The sequence below is a fragment of the Hippoglossus hippoglossus genome, chromosome 22 (assembly GCF_009819705.1).
Source record: "Hippoglossus hippoglossus isolate fHipHip1 chromosome 22, fHipHip1.pri, whole genome shotgun sequence".
In the NCBI taxonomy this organism is placed as follows: Eukaryota; Metazoa; Chordata; class Actinopteri; order Pleuronectiformes; family Pleuronectidae; genus Hippoglossus; species Hippoglossus hippoglossus.
Window position 1 is genome coordinate 1765139 of NC_047172.1, and position 18945 is coordinate 1784083.

The 18945-nt window shown below is 45.1% G+C and overlaps 2 protein-coding genes across 8 annotated transcripts in view; both read left to right on the top strand.

Annotated features, from left to right (window-relative positions):
- Positions 1-10999, top strand: part of syne2b (spectrin repeat containing, nuclear envelope 2b) — an 88209-nt gene extending 77210 nt beyond the window's left edge. The window contains exons 64-79 of one of the 3 annotated variants that reach the window (XM_034577395.1): positions 69-213; positions 299-499; positions 878-1137; positions 1785-1944; positions 3365-3520; positions 3665-3805; positions 3916-4092; positions 4404-4541; positions 4639-4824; positions 4921-5034; positions 5115-5267; positions 5351-5467; positions 5580-5702; positions 7045-7173; positions 7659-7736; positions 8935-10999. In XM_034577395.1, the coding sequence (XP_034433286.1) occupies positions 69-213; positions 299-499; positions 878-1137; positions 1785-1944; positions 3365-3520; positions 3665-3805; positions 3916-4092; positions 4404-4541; positions 4639-4824; positions 4921-5034; positions 5115-5267; positions 5351-5467; positions 5580-5702; positions 7045-7173; positions 7659-7736; positions 8935-9105 (2449 nt within the window). In that variant the 3' untranslated portion in view covers positions 9106-10999. The remainder of the gene's footprint in view (positions 1-68; positions 214-298; positions 500-877; positions 1138-1784; positions 1945-3364; positions 3521-3664; positions 3806-3915; positions 4093-4403; positions 4542-4638; positions 4825-4920; positions 5035-5114; positions 5268-5350; positions 5468-5579; positions 5703-7044; positions 7174-7658; positions 7737-8934) is intronic. The other 2 variants (XM_034577396.1, XM_034577397.1) reach the window with 2 other exon arrangements.
- A 2570-nt stretch (positions 11000-13569) lies between these two features.
- LOC117756702 (nesprin-2-like) overlaps positions 13570-18945 on the top strand; it is a 40950-nt gene continuing 35574 nt past the window's right edge. For 3 of the 5 annotated variants that reach the window (XM_034577398.1, XM_034577400.1, XM_034577403.1), the window contains exons 1-10: positions 13570-13748; positions 15389-15670; positions 15776-15895; positions 16224-16339; positions 16671-16782; positions 16977-17111; positions 17683-17844; positions 18031-18225; positions 18505-18609; positions 18813-18932. In XM_034577398.1, the coding sequence (XP_034433289.1) occupies positions 13710-13748; positions 15389-15670; positions 15776-15895; positions 16224-16339; positions 16671-16782; positions 16977-17111; positions 17683-17844; positions 18031-18225; positions 18505-18609; positions 18813-18932 (1386 nt within the window). In that variant the 5' untranslated portion in view covers positions 13570-13709. The remainder of the gene's footprint in view (positions 13749-15388; positions 15671-15775; positions 15896-16223; positions 16340-16670; positions 16783-16976; positions 17112-17682; positions 17845-18030; positions 18226-18504; positions 18610-18812; positions 18933-18945) is intronic. The other 2 variants (XM_034577401.1, XM_034577402.1) reach the window with 2 other exon arrangements.

The window sequence follows — 18945 nt, forward strand, 5'->3', positions numbered from 1 at the left end:
CATTCAGCCGCTCTAGTGTTTGAATAGAGTCAGTCGCTTCTTCCTATAATGATTTTTCTGTTTTTCAGGTGTGCGGAACATCACAGATCTTTCAACAAGTCCCAGGAGGAAATCTTCCAGAGAGTGAAGGGTGCAGAAAGCAGCCTGTTGCAGTTTATCTCTCAGAAACCAACCTGTCTCACTGACTGCACGGACCAGGAGGCAAAGCTCCGAGTGCGTAACAGCCTGCATCTCTACGACACCTTGTGTTTGTCATTCCTTCTGTTCTTGAATTAAATGGACTGACGTTCTGGTGCAGGCTCTGTCGGAGGAGGTGCAGTCCCTGCTGAGGCGTCTGGAGGAGCTGAACGAGTGGTGCCCGGAGCAGAGCTGTCGTGGAGGCCGGGAGGCCACGGTCACCGGCGTCTGGAAAACGGTATCCAGACTTCGCCGCTGCACTCGGGAGCTTGCACCTCGCAGCAAACAGGGGATCGCAGAGTGGAGCGATGTCACCAACAGTGTGAGTAGATGAGGACACAAACAGGAATTCAGCTTCACATGCACCATGATCCAAAATGAAACCGAACGGTGTCACGAGTTTTATAATTATTTTGTTCAGGTATGTTGTCTTTAGAGAAATCTGCTTTAATATTCAATCAAAATGTTGAATTGTTGTTGTGTTGTTTTTCAATCGAGTAAACGATAGTAGAGAGAATAATAGTAGATCATTAAACATCAACGGTTTGAATTTTATCTATTCAAATTACAGGTGTTGTATTCTCAGGTTTGTTTACATCAGTATAAAAAATTAGGTTTAGGTAACCTGAGGCTGAAGACGTAGAAAAAGAACAAGATGGCGCTAGACACAATCCGTTTATAACAACGCGTCTCCTCTCAGGTGGAGAAGGCCTCTACCGTCCTGGAGCTGGTGGAGGCGGAGCTTCCTGACGGCTCACAGGCGAAGGCGTCCACTGAAGAGCTTCACGACGTGCTGCAGTCCCGGGAACAGTACCAGGACCGACTGGACTGCGAGCATCGATCCCTGTCGGCGCTGGAGCTGCGCGCCGCAAGGATGCTGGGTGTCCCCGCCCACCTGGAGCAGGCCCCTCCCACTCCGCTCTGTCAGCAGCTGCAGGCGATGCAGGCCCGATACAGCAGGTGAGAGCTCATTGGATAACTTTATTTAGAGAATATCTATGATAATCCAGTCCTCCTAACATTTATATACAGCATCATTTGACCATCAAGGGTAAATTTCCTGCATGAGCTGCCTCTAAGGGTTCAGACACCCGACGCAGAAAACTTGTTTCGGCTGCTTGTACTCGGGATCTTGTTCTTGCGGTCACTATCCAAAGCTCATGACCACAAGTGAGAGTCGGACCATGGATCAACTGGTAAAGCCAAAGCTTTGCCTTGTTGCTCAGCTCCATCTTCACCACAATGGTCCGGTACAGCGCCCGCATCACTGCTGATCCCACACTGACCCACTCGTCCACCTCTTAATCCACCTTCTGCTCAATCGTGAACTGGACCTCGAGAAAGTTACACTCCTCCACTTGGGGCAACCACGACTTTGTTTGAGTTTTTTTTAATGTGTTAATTAATCCCTTCAATAATCATTTCGAATCATTTCCAATCATTTCCAATCCCTGCTACGCCAATCAGGTAAAAGTGGGTCGGACTGTGGCGCCTCTGGATGGTGCTTTAACTGTCGTGAGGCTTTGAGCTTTCACTCTCATGTATTTTAGGTAAGAACAGTTTCTTAACAACTGTTGCTGGATGTGCGTGTTTGTGTGTTTCCACAGTGTGAAGCAGAGGAGCAAGGAGGGTTTGGAGGCTTCCAGGCTGGAGCTGCAGGAGAGGGAAAAGGTGTGGAAGGACCTGCAGGGCGTCCGGGTTTGGCTGGAGGCCGCAGACGGTCTTCTGTCGGAGATGGAGAAGAGCAGCAGCACACAGGAGCTACAGGTGAGACACACTTCTGCTTCAACTAGTTTATATCAAAGTCACATCACAACGAGTGTTGGCTTCTTTCTGTCAAACAGGTGTTTGCAAGATGACACTTCCTCTGAAATGCTTTTTCATTTCGTGGATGTTTTGGTTGCACGAAGGTTAGAAACGTTACATTGATGGTGATGTGTAGTAAAACTGGTCTGCAGATGTACGGACTGTGAAGTGGTTTAATTGAATGTAGACAGAGAGGAGCTGTTATTCATGTGCAGTAAATATCAAACAGTCGACTTGTTTGCTGTTCGGGGTTCGTTTCCATAAACTCACCAACTCCGAGAATCACTCTGCCCTTTGTCCCAGAACCTGAGCAGAGGCCAACGTCTCCACACACTCACACACACACACACACACACACACACACACACACACACACACACACATCCCGCTTAGAGAGGGTCTGTGTTGATGAAAGACATGAATACCCCCCCATCAGTCCCACCATCCTGACTCCCCCTCTTGTACCAAACACCTTTTGTTCACCGTTGTAAGTGGATCTTCCAGGTGGCCTTTGTAGCCTCACACACACACACACACACACACACACACACACACACACACACACACACACACACACACACACACACACACAGTTCCAACTGACCTCTTACCCTTCAACCAAACAGTCCCCTGAAGTGCTGACGAGACAAAACATCCTCAGATTACACAAATGTTCTCTTTCCTTTAATATTCTAACTTTCCAAAGACTTTTTTAGAAATGTCCTCACTTCATCAAATAGAGTAAACGTACAAGAACACACACTCACCCACGTCCTCCCCCACGTCCTCCCCCACGTCCTCCCCCGGTCTCATCACTCATCTCCCTGTACCCTCGAGGGCTTGTTCCCTTTCTTTGTATCACTCACTCTCTCTCTCTCACACACACAAACACACACAGACACACACAGACACACACAGACACACACACAAACTAAACGTGCTCAGTTTCCCGTAGCGATAACGAGAAGCACCTCCCTCCTCAGCAGAGCGTCGGACACGTTCAGACGGAGGTGGTCTCCTCTGCGTTCTCTCTCACAGTCGATCAGATTTTATTTTGAAGGTAGTTACAGTTACAGTAGAATCTAATGGAGGCAAAGAGAGTTTTCTCCGACTGCGGCGGAGTTGAAGGACGTTGAAGAGGAACGTTTGACGGCCGCAGCAGGAGAGAGAGCTGCTGAACAAACCCCTGAGAGCAGGTTACTCACAGAAAGATGGAGATAAGATCAGTGTCGGTGGCTTCGTGCTCAGAAACTGATTTCCTCTGTTTGAAAACTTAAACCCCTCTAATGAAAATGTTGCTGATGTTGCTTTTAGGGAAGTGATGTGTCAGTAACTGTTGTTAATAATCTGCTTACGAGTGCTTTTCTCACTGTGGTTTCAGGAGGTCCACGGCCAGCTCTTTACCCAGAAGGCTTTGCTGCTGCGCATCATGGAGAGCATGAAAACGAAGTACTCCGACATGTACACGCTGGTCCCAGTCGAGATCGAGGGCCAACTGCAGGAGGTCAATCAATCCCTGCAGCAAGTGGAAGTGAAGGTACGCACGACTTTTATTTTGACATAGTTGGTGTTGAGCGGAAAGATTTATGGGCAGATTTATAAGAAACTTCCACTTCCTCCCAAATTGGTGATTGATTTTGAAGGTTTAGTTTTATCCGTGTGTGGTTGTTGGGTCCATCAGGTGGGAGAAGCTGTGCAGCGGAGCGGACCCGTCCACAGGCTCGGAGCAAAGCTGTCAGAGATCCAGGCTGGTCTGAGGTCAGTCCAGAAGAGACTGGAGCAGAGAAGTCCGACTGTGATCGAAGCCAAGGTCACTCAGAAGGTGAGCAGACACATGGGAGATGGCATGAGATATCTTTGTGTTGTTTCCGTCATCGTGTCCAAACTGAAGCTGAGTTTTACAGTAAACCTTCACCTGTGTCTGTCTCTCAGCGAGTGTGGGATGAGCTGGACGTGTGGCACTCGTGTCTGGCAGCGCTGGAGGTGGACATGCAGGACCTGGACAAACCAGAGGAGGCTCTGTCCCTCACCGAGAGGATGGTGGAGGTCCAGCAGCGTCACTCACAACTGGCCAAGCAGGCCGAGCAGAGGACCACCCTCCTCAGCAAGGTCAGACTTCAGTTCCCAGTTTGTAACCTGATTGTGATTTTTATTACTGGTTGTTGTGCCTCTGGATTTGTCTTTTCATTTAATGCTGTTGTTGCCAAAGAGTCTTGATCGCCCCCTGGTGGCTGGCTGCAGTTTATGTCATAAAACCCGCCTCCTCCTTGCTAGTGGACAAGACATGGACCAAATAAATGTTTGTGAAAGGTCGTTTCCGTCATGTTAGGTAGTTGGAGGTAGAGGAGGGCGGTGACTCTGCAGCAGAGTTAACGTTGTGATTTGTTCTAAAGATAAATATTGTTCATGTCTCTGCTCAGACTCACACGTGGCTTCAGGAGCATCGGGAGATGATCAGCAGCTCTAAGAGCTGGATGTCTGAAGCTCAGTCGTGGCTCGCTGCGCCCTGCACCTACACCAGCGCTAAATGTCTGAGCAGCCACGTTCACACTCTGCAGGTCGGTCACACAAACACATTTTCATCCATCTTGACTTTTAAATTGAGAAAATAAATCAAGTCAAGGCTGTTTTCATCTCCTCCGTCCTGTGCTGCAGATGGTGTTGGGTGACTCGGCACAGATCCGCACGACTCTGCAGGGCTTCACCTCGGTGCTGCAGGAAATGTCGCAGATTTGCGACGTCGCGAACCTCCACCAGCAGCTGGTCGAAGCCGATCGACAAGTGGCCGACGTTCAAGACAGCTTCACTGCTCCTCTGTCTCAGCTGGAGCACGCTGCTGCTGTGAGTCCTCCATTTTATTCTTTATTCAGTCCTCTGCTCCTGCACTTTTCTGTTTTCTGAATCGACAAATATATCGAGTGGCGTCTTGATTTCCAGGAGGTGGAGGCCATTGAGAGCGAGGTCAAGCGGATGGAGAGCGAAGTGGCCGAGATCAAGACGTTGTTATCGTCTCCGGAGACGTTCCCCAGCCCCCGAGAGGAGAGTCTGAAGGTGAGCGGAGAGGAAGAGTCATTCATTATGACTCCAGTCTTAACTGGTCCACTCTCTGAGCGCTCTTCTTGTGTTTACAGGAGGTTGAGAAGAAGATCCAGACCATGAGGACGACAGTGGCTGAGATCCAGAGGTGTAAACCAGACCTTTGTCTTCCAGAGAAGTCCGAAGAGACTCTGACCGTCTTCACTGTCGTGGACCAGCTCCAGAACCTGCTGCTGGAACTGGAGAAGGTCCAACATCAAACCAGTCAGTCAGTGGTTCCTGTGCCACAGATCTGTCCTTCACTGAACCTTCTACTTTACTCCTCTTGCAGAAGGTCCCTGCTCTGTTCATCCAGCAGCCTCCGACTCCGGTCCAGACCAAAGCTCCGTCGGCCGAACAGACGACAACTCGGCCTCAGCTCCTGAAATCCTCTTCGGAGGAGGCAGAGGTGACTTTGGTTCATTCTCCAAACAGCTTTGAGATCAGGTGCCGGTTTCAGAGAGATTATGCACAGCCCCAAAGTCAAAATAATCAATTTCACTTTCGTGCCTGTCTCTCAGAAGGAAGACGCAGAGGAGGGACAGATCAAAATCGTCCACGTGGAAGAGGATGTGCTGACGAGACTTGGAGCGACGCTGCAGACGGTGGAGCAGTCCCCCCCCGAGCAGAGACTCAGTCCTCAGGTAAGAAAGTCAGGGAGACTCCTGCTCAAGGGTTTGAGCCATAGGCGGTAAATAAAGATGGACGACGTGGCAGCTCCCAACAGTGAAGCCCCCTGGTGGCTGTCTGCGTGTACAGGTGATAATGCTCCTTCACGTTAGTGGATGGGACATGGAGCAAACGGAAAAGTCAAGGTGCACGTCAGTGTCTTCTTCTTCTGCTTCCTCCTTCTTCTTCTTCTTCTTCTTCTTCTTCTTCTTCTTCTTCTTCTTCTTCTTCCTCCTTTGTTTATTCTTCTTTTTCCTATTCGTAAAAAAGCGTAAGATGGCGGCGCCGGTATCTGAGATATTTTAACGGGAGGAAGTGGAGACGCGTCGTCCATCTTTATTGTTATCACTCAGTGTTACGGCACCAGGTCATGTTTATGCTCCTTTAAATTAAATGAAATCACTGAATAAGGAAACCCTCTGTAGTGTTGAAGGTTTTTCATGAAACATCGTAAGCAGGTTCAGATCGGATGACACTAACGTGGCTGCAAACCCGCCCTCATGTCATATGTCATTAACAATGTATTTACAAGATCCCAAAGTTGTTGTTTGTCTAAGTACTAACCAACTCTCCTAATACTAATTTATCTTTTTTTTTGAGCATGCGTTTTACTCTTAAAAGTGCAGATACCGGGACACTGAGCTAATCTTTGAGGTATAACTGTGAATTAAGTATTTTCACATCATGATAAATACTTAACACGGATCACTTTTCATTATTCTAGAGAAGATGTTATTGTTTCTAAAGATGCTTATGGTGAATACTGGAGGCACCGTCGCTAAATACACTGAAACTCTCAATGCAGAAGTTTCTAAGTAAATCGTGTAAACTTTTAATCTAATTTTATTTATTTATAGTCTTCAGAAATGTTTTACGATAACTCCCTGATCTGCAATTAAGAAAAAACATGATCTACTTTTTTCCATGGTCTATAAACTGACATTTTATTGAAATCAGAGGAAAGCGTTTTAAAAAGTAATAATAATGAATTTATTTATATAGCACCTTTAAAAACAGGGTTTACAAAGTGCTCTGACAGATGAGACAGACACAGGATACTGAAATGAATTCACACTGATAAAAACATTAAGAAATAAATAAAGAAATCAAAATAAGCATAAAGCATAAGACAGTTTCATGTAAATGCAGTAAATAGAAATAAAGATACAACTTAAAAATAGGACATTACATAAAAGCAAATGAAGGTTCTTCTGGTGCTCAAGTGAACGATGAGGTTTGCAGCTCAGTGTCCCAGATGCACCTTTGACCCCCCCCCCCCCCCCCCCCCCCCTGCCCCGCCCCGTGTTTCCGTGTCAGCAGCCCGAGCATCATGGCGTGCTCCAGGCTGAGGAAGAGCAGAAAGACAGTGAGCTGCAGAGAGAGGAAGAAGGTGGAGGAGGTTTTTTCTGGTGGCTCTGGGAGATTTTCCTGGGCGGTTCTCCAGAGGTAAAGAAGGTCGAGAGCTGTATTTCTTCTGTGTCCTTTTGGTCACCTCTTCTTCTTCTCTCCTCTCGGACTCGCTGGTCACTCACCTACTTCACATTTAGATGGATTAACACACTGGACGCTGTGGCCATTTCTCTGGAAAGCATTAGAAAGTTATTTTGAATATGATGAGACCATACGACTCAGCTTGATGTCATGAATCCAAGCAATCCAGTTACTTCTCAGCTGTATCTGTCTCTGACCTCGGTCACTCTGCCTCCTTCACCTCCCCCCCCCACCTCCCTACTCATCCTCCCCTGACCCTCAATCCTCTTCACCCTCCCTGCTCAGCCTGTTCCTGGGTGTTATTCCTCCGCCAGAGGGCAGTGTCTGACAGGGTTTGGGACTCTATCACTTCACCTGCAGTGTTTTCTCTCTCAGCCTTTTTACAGTTTCTTCAGGTTGTTTATGTGGAGGATTTTAATATTTGTCATTGCCGGTGTCAGGAGCCTGAGGTCGTCGAGTCGGAGGAAACCGAAGCTGCCTCCGGACAAAGCCCCGAACAGACTGGAGAGGAGACACAGGTAACTCCACTCATTTACTCTCAGCTTCTCGAAGGGGGTCGGTCCGATGATATTCAGTATTTACATATTGTCAAGAGTAAAAAAACATAAACTGAATAGAATGGCCTCGAGAGCACGTAGCTCCACCAAGGTATCAATGTGTTGCAAAGCAGGATCCACGTGCAGGCGCCGGAGCAAAGGCTGGTGAGCGTGAATTTCACATGAAACTCAAAATCAACAAAATGCAAAAGAAGAAAGTACAGAAAAGCTTCAAAATAAAACAGGAAACAAACAAACTCAAAGTGCAAATAAGGACAAATCCAAATAAAAAACAAAACAAATATGCAACAAAGTCCAAACACAAGGAATCTGCAAGTCCAAATAAAAAATCAAACTCAAAATCTATTTAAAGTAAAAAAAAAGAGCTGAATCCTGAAACAGTCTCCTTATGAAACCACATTTTAATCCACTAGATCCAGATTTATATTTGGATCTGCACCTCAGAGTGTAAAAGAAAGTGAAAACAATTCCTGGATCTGCCCATTTTTCCGGATCCCCGACCAAATGTAACCTCCTTCACGGGGCTAACGATGGGTTTTTATCCGACTAACATTTATCTCCTGTGTTGTAACGTCCAGATCCTGATTCATCTAATCACACAAAGCTCTACTGATGTTTGTAATCTGGTGAATGTTCCACAAAGTTTAATTTGACTGAATCCCACAAACTCTGTCTGAGACAAGTCCCAACACCTGCACTGATTAATCCTGTTTCTGTACTAAAAACTACGGTGGCCAGATGTTTCATGTTGTCTCATAAAAATAACTTATTATTAAAAACTTTATTCCAGAAGCTCAGGGTCGAGTGGCACGGACCGGGGGGGGGGGCTCACCAGTCGTTTCTTTGAATGAATCTCAGTTTATTGGACATTTTCTAAGAATCACACTACAATACAGAGATTTTGTCATTTTGAGCTGGATTTTACTTCAGTGAAATTTAAAATAACATCACATTTCCATTTTACATTGATATTATTTTCATATTTTTTGGGAAAATCCTTTAATGAGGGTTAAAAAGCAGTGAGAATTAATTTTACACAAGTTAACACAACAACAGTACGTGTGTAACATTCTTAACCGAGTGTCTGAATAACTGTGTGACTCTGGACTAAGTGATGAGTGCATTAAACTGACTGATCTTCTAACCCGTGTTTCCTCAGGATGTTCAGGAAACCTCTGACCCAACAGAAGCAAGTTCATCTGAAGCTTTATCTAGACCCCCGGGCACAGGCTCGACTCAGTCCCTGCCTGAGAGCATGGTAAACACGCCCTCCACCGTTAACGTTTCCAAAGCCGCCTCCGGGCCCCAACAGAGATGTGTCGTCTCCTAAATCTAGAAATCTAGAGCTAGAACCTTTCTCTTCTTCTCCCTCTAAGCCAAGAACTACTTCTAGATGTGAGTGTAAAATCAAACAGATTCCACAGGTCTATGCTTCAAAAATAGTCCTGAAACTTGTCAGTTCTGTTCTGAAAACCATCCTGGAGCTCCCAGCCTCTTCTAGAACCTGCCTTAGAACTCACACTGTGCTCTAGAATCAGTGGCCAACCATTCCTTCTAGAGCCAAGTCTACAACACCAGTGTCTTCTACAACCTGGATTATACATCTTCTTCTATTTCCGTCCCTAGAATGTTCTAGAATGGAGCTCCTACTATTTTCTAGTCCCATCCTCTAGTACTACGTCAGTAATTCCAAATTCTACTGCCAAATTGTACGCTCTGTAAATCTGTAAAATCGACTACTTCTAAAAATCCCACTAATACACACAAGTCTAGAGCTTTACATTTCTTCAGCCATTGACTTTTTCTAGAACCATTTATTTTCCTTGCAATCAAACATGAGAACTCCTCACTTTCTCAAGAACCAAATCTACAACACCTATTTCTTCTAGAACATATTCTTGGTCTCCTATTTCCTTCTAGTCCTTAGAGCTCTTCTAGAAATAAATTATGATTTCAAGACTTCAAGGCTTTTCTAGAACGAGGCTTGAAACTCACTTTTTTCCAAAATCTGTCATTTCTTTCCTGCAAACTTCTAATCTCTTGAAAATTAGCTTAGAGCATTCATTCTTTTTGATTCGAGTCTAGAACACCTGACGTGTTCACGCACCAAATCTAGAGCTTAGAGTTCTTCTAGAAATGTCTCACTTTAAACACTTCAGTGCATTTACATGGCAGAGAATTCCAGATGTGAACCTCCACAGTTTAGATCTGTGGTTGTTGGATCATTTATCGGTGTTGCAATTTAAAAATGTAAAAAATATAATTTGTGCCAAAGTTTTGCGTGTTTACATGAAAGATTACTGAGCTCACATCCTCCAGAGTAATTCTGCCGATTCGGTATCAGGTGGACGCCACAGAGACGTGGTTCAAGATGACTCCGCACATTATTCACCACTAAGAGAGAAGTGGTCGTCATGGTGATGGTTTCTCTTTTACCAGTAAAAGCAGACTGGTGATATTTAGCATGAGGGAGAAGCTTAATGAATTTACCTTGATTCTCATGAGTTAGTGTTTTTATAAAAGGCAGAAACAAAGTGTACGATGTTTTTTAACGTGTTTCATTTATCGGGACTGGTGATTTCAAATAGTTCAACCTCTTGATTTGTTGATTTGTTCTTTTGCTTTCTGAGCTCATTTGCAAACGCAGAAATAAACTCGTTGATTGCTTGCTCATATGCTTCTGCCACTTGTATTTCCATGAGCTGAACGTGATGATAAATGGATGTTTACAGAGGTGATTGATTAATTAGAGCAGTCTTCACTTTGGTGAAACGCTCCGTCACTGCCGGGCAGCAGGAAGAAGAGAATCCCACTTTGTTATGGATCAGCTTTTATACTTAAGGAAACCGATTGTTGGCCATGAAAATGCACTGGTTTGACCTGATTACTGATCAACACTCTGCTGCTGGCAGGTGAAAGCCTCCTCGTCTTGTTTTACTCAATTAGAGGCTTTGAAAACTTGTTGTTTGTTCTCATGCAAGATTAATAAAGACTCTTTTAGTATTTAAATAATGCATCAATATTAAATCTATGGACAGTAACAAGGCCTAAGATGCTGCCGTGTTTTCAGAGATGTGAGGTTTTCACCTGAAAGCAGCGACACTGAGATGTCTTACATTTTACGGCATGTGCTGTACTTGTACATTGTTCCACTTTTGTCTTTCCATTCTGTCCACATATCCAAACAGGAGCACGAATCCAAATAAACCCACAACAGTGATCTACTCCTGCGTCTCTTTTTCTGTGTCAGGAGCTCGTGCAGGGTCCGAGGGGGGGCAGGGGGCTGGGGGGGGGCAGGGGGGCTTACGACACACCTTCACAGAAATCACAAACCAAAGATTTAAGAGCTAGGAGAGCCCGGTTCTGTCAACATCTGGAGGAGTTCTGCTAAAATCGTCCTCTGGAAGCAGGAAGCACCAAACGGGCGCACACCCTCTCATCTCAGAGCCTGATCCTCCCCCCCACGACGTTCAAACCCAGCATCAGGACCTCGACGGACCTGCAGCCTGTAGCTGCCCTGGCACATGAAAATATAATCATATTGATAATAATAATAATAAGACTCACTGCCCTGGTTTCAGCATGTTACACAAACATGTCCCCGAATCACAAAATAACCTCCTGGATATTTCTGTTTGAGCTGCACACGGCCTTGTTTGCATCGTTTTAAATTCTCCTCTAATCCCGGTGAATGCTGTATTGGTTTAATTTGCATTTTACCTTTTTAATGCATTTTCATCCCATCTTGCATTTACATGTGTGAGTTTATATTCACGCAGCCTCGGGGGTGGCAGGAGGTGCAACGTTTAAAAAACTAGACTCTGAAAATAATTATTAATGTGCTTGAAATACACGTAAATTTAGTCTTAACTTCTTAAATGGGCCTGATTGACTAAATTATGTTTTAAAATAAGTAAATCATCTCTTCAGTCCGCTCATCCTCATCTCTCACACTATCAACCACTCGAGTTTAAAGCAGTTTCAAGATCTGCTTTATAAACGTTGAGTTTTGATGTTAAACATCGTTTCACAACAGAGAAGAACAGCAGTTATTTTACGAGCATGATTTTTGTCTTTTAAAGGCACAAATGTTTAATTTAAAGCAACACTATGCGACTTTTACTGAGCAACAGCGCCCCCTGCAGCTACAGGTGGTGATTTGTTGTCGTCCGACTGAACTGAAACACAACTGAACGGTGGATATTACCCATGATCCTCTGCTTCCTGAACCTGAAGAGCTGCAGCTGTAACAAATCCACCAAACTCTGTTCAGAATCCTTCATGTTTTAACAGTTTCCTGCTGAATATTGGAGATAAACTCTAGTTTTTAATAACTTCTGAGTCTTTTGAACTGATCTCAGTTCAGCTTCACTCTTCACCTGGAGCTGGTTGTGACAGTTGAAGCTGACTCTGAGTCAGTTCTTCTCACAGGAGATGGAATCCACTCAGCAGAGTCACAGAGAACAGACGTTCAGGGAGTGAAGGAGGAAACTTTCTCCTTGTTCACACTCACTGTTGGTTGCATAGTTTTGCTTTAAAGGTGGAAGATACCAGAAACTTGAGTTAGAAAATGAAGTCCCTCAGTAGAGCTCGTTCCTCCGCCCAGACCAAACAGTCCCTTTAAAAAAAGCTACACTCAATTTCAAACAATCGTAGAAATCAGTCGTCTAAATACGTCCAATCAGACAATGTTTAAAAAGAAAACACACCCTCCTGGATCTGCACCAGAATTTAATTTTAATTTCTTTCCTGACCCAAACCACATCCTTCCACAAAGTTGTTCGGTGTCGTCTTGCTCTCAAATAAACCAACAAACCATCGGACAGAGGTGAAAACATAACCTCCCTGGTGTAATGAGTTTATCTTTAATCAGTAATTATCTTCAGATTAAACAGGATCTGGTTTGTTGACCCTTGGTGTAACCTCCTGTTGAAACATCTCTCATCCTGCAGCCGCTTCATGATCTGGGACTTTTACACTTTTCAGTGCACAACTCAGCTCATCCTGAAACAGGAAGCAGGGATCCAGAAGTCTGACATTGTTAAAAATGTGAAGGGATAATTTTAGAATTCAGGTTCAATTCACAGTGTGAAGAGGACGAGGACGAGTGTTTGTTTGTTTTCTGTGTTTAGTTCTCTCTCTCTCTCTCTCTCTCTCTCCCTCAGCTCCACCCCTGTAGCCTGGGGCCTCTTTCTTTCTCTCTCTCTCTCTCTCTCTCTCTCTCTCTCTCTCTCTCAGCTCCACCCCTGTAGCCTGGGGCCTCTTTCTTTCTCTCTCTCTCTCTCTCTCTCTCTCTCTCTCTCTCTCTCTATCTCTCTCTCTCTCTCTCTCTCTCTCTCTCTCGCTCAGTCGTCCTGTGATAAAGAGCCACTGTCACCGGAGCCGGGCCACAGCTCCAGGAAGTGGTTTCTGTCACAGGTGGGTGGAGCAGACAGGTGAAGAGAAACTGAGAGAGACAGAGACAGAGAGACAGAGAGAGACAGACAGAGAGACAGAGAGAGACAGACAGAGAGACAGAGAGAGACAGACAGAGAAAGAGACAGAGAGACAGAGAGACAGACAGAGAGACAGACAGAGAGACAGAGAGAGACAGGGAGGGTAGAGGTAGTGAAGGTGTCAGTGTGAGAATCTGATAATTATTCAGATCAGCTTCAGAGACACAACCTGTTCAGGTAGAACCAACTTAAAGCTGCAGTTTGCTCAGGCCTCCTCCCGTCACGCCTCCTCCTCCTCCTCCTCCTCCTCCTCCTCCCCCCCTCACCTGTGACCCTGGAGCAGGGCGGCTCAGACAGGTGTGTTGTGTGTGTGTCTCAGGGAGCCGAGGAGCCGGGTCCATCGCCCTCCGCAGCAGGCGTCCTCCATGTGTGCCTGCAGCGGGCCGGCCGGCTGGAGCTGTGGCTGCAGGAGGCCCAGAGGAGCCTGGTGACGTGCACGATGCAGGAGAACGTGGAGCAGCAGCTGCTCACCTGCCAGGTAGGACACGCCCACTGGGGGGGGGGGGGGGGGGGGGGGGGGGGGGCACAGGCCACTCCCACAACTCACGACTCAGAGTCCAGATGTGTGGAGATTCCATAGGTTCAAAATTTACAGCATTTAAATAAAAGTGGGTCATTAAAACACACGGAAAATATAATCAATGATAATATCACTGAAAAGGAATGACTCGTGTTTTCAGTTAGTTTGTCCATGTGGCTCTCGTGAACACAATATCTTTAATATACCTGAAGAGAATTCCTGCAAATGATAAACTTATTAGACTCATGTCGTTTATTACAGGAAAGAGTCAAAGTCCGTCAGTCAGGAAGTCAGTTAACGACGTGTTTGTGTGTTTGTGTGTTTGTGTGTTTGTGCGGCGACACACTTTGTTTTCCTCCAGCAGATGGATTTTATAGATCTGATTCATAGGTCAGTTTCCTGTCTGCGTCTTTATCTCACTGCTGATAACACGATAATGTAGACAGTGTCATATACATATATTATCTATTTTTAAAGTTGCACAATGTGCAATATTTTCTTTCTGTCATAAAGCAGAGGAAAATGTGAATCTCTTTAAAATACTTCAGAAATAATCAGTACTTGAGATTTTCTACATCTTCTCTATTCTACAAGTAGAAGCTTGTGTCGTGTGACTCGAGCCTCCATTAAAGTTTCAGAGGTTAAACACGTCCCACAGTCACACATCACATTTGAATGAAGCAAACAAACAACGACTGCGATTGGCTCTTATTCAAATTCACTGCAGGAGCTTTGTCGTCGTGATTCATGACCCACATCTCACTTTAAAATCTGATTTATCATCTGACTTTAAAATCTGACTTTAACATCTCATTATGAACCTTAGTTGACATCTGACCTCATAACCTACGTCTAAAACAGGAAAAGGCATCAGAGAGATAAAACGCAGACAGGTTTTAGTCAAACAGGTTATAAATCCTGAACTATGATTGGCTTATATCATCAAGATAAAACTCTGTTTTCAAGATTGCGATTTACAGTCACATAAAAAAAACATAAAATCAAGGATTATTGTTTAAAGTAAAAATTTATAAAATGCGTAGTAATTAAAACATCACCAGAGCAGCTGGGGTTTGACCATTTATTAACAAAAAATTATGATTTAAATTCAGTTTGAGAAATACTGAGTAAAATGTGTTGTTTCTAGAGTCATATCTCAAGTTGAAGCACATAAAGGAACTGTAGCTGCAGTAGCATTGAAAGAAGTGGAAGTTAAAAATGCTAAAAAGGCAAAAAGACTGTGAAGTGTTAAGTTTAACAGTTGAAGAAACAGCTGATATAACATTTCAGAACTGAAAGAAGCTGAAGAGGCAGCTGAAGCTCAGGTAGTGATGCAAAGTGAGTGTAAGTGTGAGATGAAGTGGAGGAATAAAGAATAAACCCTGGATGGAGTTGAAGAGATAGTTGAAGGATACGTTTTATCAAAACACAAAGTTGGAGTTTAAGCCCAAAGTGTCCAATTAAATCTCAGCACTGAAAAGAGTTGAAGCGTAAGAACTGAATAAAGTGTAACATGTCAGTGGGAGAGAAGGTGCTGAAGAGAGTTGAAGCGTCAGCAGTGAAAGGAGGTTGAAATCTGAGTCTGTGCTGATGTGCAGGAGATGTTCCTGGAGATCGAGCAGAAGGTGAGGAGTCTGTCATCACTCGGTCACGTTTCTGACCTGCAGCAGCACCTGGGATCAGAGCTGGGAGCTGAACTGGGACCTAAACTGGGAGCTGAACTGGGAGCTGAACTGGGAGCTGAACTGGGATCCCAGCAGGAGGCGGCTGAGTTGCTCTCCTCCAAACTGGAGCTCCTGAAGTCCAACCTGGTCTCGTTCCAGCAGGTGCTCCAGGACCGACAGGAAGAGGAGAGGACGACCAACCACAAAGAGCCACAGGTACGTATACGACCTGAGAAACTCTGATCATATATTAAATATTAATTTAGTGAAGAAGATAACAACACTTTTGATGACAACAAAGACCTCTTTAATTTCTCCTAGTTGGTACCTGACGCAGAGCGCCACCTTGAGTCCAGGTTGAGGCGCAGCAGCAGTGTTCAGGAGATCTTCTCCTCCCCGAGGAACAAGCTCCTCAGACAGAGCAGCCTGCAGCAGCAGAAGGTATCAGAGGTTCACAGTGACCAACGACTACAGCACAAGCATGTGTCTAATTCAACATGTTTGAATTCAAATATCTATTTAAATATCTTGAATTAGACAATTTTTACATATTTAAACCCTAAAACTTCCATAGTTCAATAAAACACAATCCCAAACTGGTTTATAAAGGATCTGTGTTTCATCTGACTTGACGTGAACAGCGTTGGTGTCAAAACAACAGGATGGAAGTTTGTTTTCAGACGTTTCCTGTATTGACTCTTGTGTTTCCACACGTTTGAATAAGGTGTCTGGTTTGAATCCCTGCGTATTTGACCTTGTTGTTGTGCAGGAGCTGGAGCAGGAACTGAGTGAACAGCGAGGACTGACTCAGGCCATCGCTCGACAGGGCAGCAGAGCTCGACTTCACGGCCACGAGTCAGAGGACCGCACCCAGCTGTCACCACGGTATTATTATATTTACTTATACCTCCACCAACACTCCCTGAAATTCAATCCAGCTGCACCAGTTTGCAAACACTCAGAGATCCGTCCTCTGAATGTACAAGTTGATTCATTAACATCCATGAATTCTTCTCTGGGAAATCAATGGAAATGTGGAAAAAAAAAAGTTCTATCTCACAAATTCAAGAAAATGTGATACAACATATATTTCTATATTGTTTGGGACTTTGCCAAAACTTAGAAAGAAAGAAGGAGAAAGAAATAAGGAAAGAAACAAGGAAGGAAAGAAAGACAGAGTGAAGTGAAGTGTTAATCCTCTTCCCTCTGTGTGTAGTTCGCCTCCTGCTGAGGCTGATGTGGTCGGCGGCGGCGTTCCCTCGGCGTGGGACGGTCTTCACAGCCGGCTCCTGGCTCTGGAGGAGAGCTGGCTGCTTCCTCCCTCTGAGGTAACCTCTTCATCATCAGGGCTGAAGTGCTTGATTATCACTTTTCAAATACAAAAGAGAAAAGAAAAATTGGTGTTCTCGCTCCGCTTGATTATCACCTTTGAGCAGAAGGCACTTTGTTGTCTCCTCGGTGTTATGGGGCCTCCTGCAGGGCCTGATAAGAGTTGTGTGAGTCTCTCTCTCTCTGTGTGAAGGTGACAGACTCATCTACGAGGCGTAGTGATGGAACAGCAGGACGTATGATTGGCACAGAAAACCTGAAAGAGCTTCGGACCCTAATCATCCACCTGAGAGAGCTGGGAGCTCCAGCTGCAGAACCTCTGGATGAGGTGAGGGCCCGATGTCCTGTATCGTGACATGTGACCTCCTCATGTTCGGATCTATCCCAAAAGACAATCGTAGAAAAATGGCTTTAATTTATTATCATAAAATTATATCACAATTTTACTGCATTAAATGAATTTACGCTCGTAGCTACAAGATCTGGATTCACAGGAAATGATGCAGTTACATTACGGACTAAATTAATTTAAGACAAACAGAAAACAAATGGTTAACATACAGAAGGAAGTACATAAATACTAATGGTCATGTTAAGGATATATATAAAATAACAATAATAATATGCCTTCCTGAAAAAAGTAAATTTTTAGCATCTTGGGACCTTGATGGTAAAAACTCTGTCGCCCCCTAGCTGTCAGCCTAGATTCAGGAAGTAACTGCAGACTGAAATTAAAAGACATATGCTGTGTATGTCTTCCAGTTACAATAGAAACCATCCTCCTCCTCCTCTTCCTCCTCCTCCTCCTCCTCCTCCTCCTCCTCCTCAGTCATTCTGTGTCACTTCCTTCCTAATTCCTCAGTGTTTGTTCACATTGTAACTAACGGCTCTGACCCCAGGTTTCCTCTGTGGACGTCCCCCATCAGACTCTGGACCAGGGCTTGTTCCACGTGCTGCTCAGAGCGTCCCTGTCTCTGTCCTCCATCAATAACCTGCTGCACTCACCTGCTGAGAGGACGCAGGAGGAGGAGGAGGCTCAGCTGAGGCTGCAGCTGCTGCAGGTCGGACTCAGGAAAACAAATCATCAAATCAATTGAATTAAGTCATGATGATTAATGCCTGTTTCATTTATGTCTTCATCTGTAATTCGTTTTTCAAATGGATTTTTCCCTTTGACTTGGGTTAAACATGTTCCTCCACACTCCTCCACACTCCCTGAATACGATTGTGACCTCCTTCCTCTCCAGAGTCTGTCGGCGGAGCTGGCGACCCTTGGCGGGGAGCTGAGCTCGCGGGGGTCAAAGGTCACGTCTGTCCCGGGCTCGGAGTGTGGTCGGCGGTGTGTGGACGACCTGAGCAGAGTCCTGCCTGTGGTCCAGGCGGCTCTGAGCAGCAGAGAGAAGCAGCTCAGGAACCTGCAGGAGGAGACGGCACAGCAACAGGTCGGACTCATCACTCACTCTTTATGTAACACAAACAACAACAAACACACGTTAAATATTCAAACAATAATTAATGATCCGCAGTTTTCATTTTAACGATATCAGCACTGACGTGTGTGAGTTGTCCTACTAAACACGACTCCACCTTATACCTGTGTAACCTTGTGTATTCTCAGTATAATTAAAAAACTTGGAAATAAACTTTTTTCTTGTTTATTGAAGCGTTTGCTGTTTGCACGTCGTTGACAGAATCAGTGTCGTCTGTCTCTAAACCAACAGAGACGCCTTAAAGAGTTGCATGCAGCCTTCACCTCTAACCAGTCGACTGTTCGTCAAATAACCTGTGACCTCAGTGGAACGCTGGGAGCCAATGGGCAACTACAGGTACTGTTTCCATGGAGACGTGTCCCTGATACTGAGCTTTCACATTAATACATAACAACACAGACTGTAAATGAAGATGGACGACGCGTCTCTACTTTTTCCTGTTGCATAGAAATGTGCGAACGCGTCCATCTTGCACCTCTGACGTCATTTGGAGTCTGTGCAGGAGGTCACGTGCACTAATTCATTGATGTGGTTTTCAGGCTGTGATGCAGGTGCAGGAGTCTCTGCAGCTGCAGGTCCAGCAGGTAAACTCTCTGCTGGAGGAGGCGGAGCATCACAACCTGCCGTCCTCCCTCCTCCACCAGGCCTCACAGCTGCAGGTACACCAGCGGC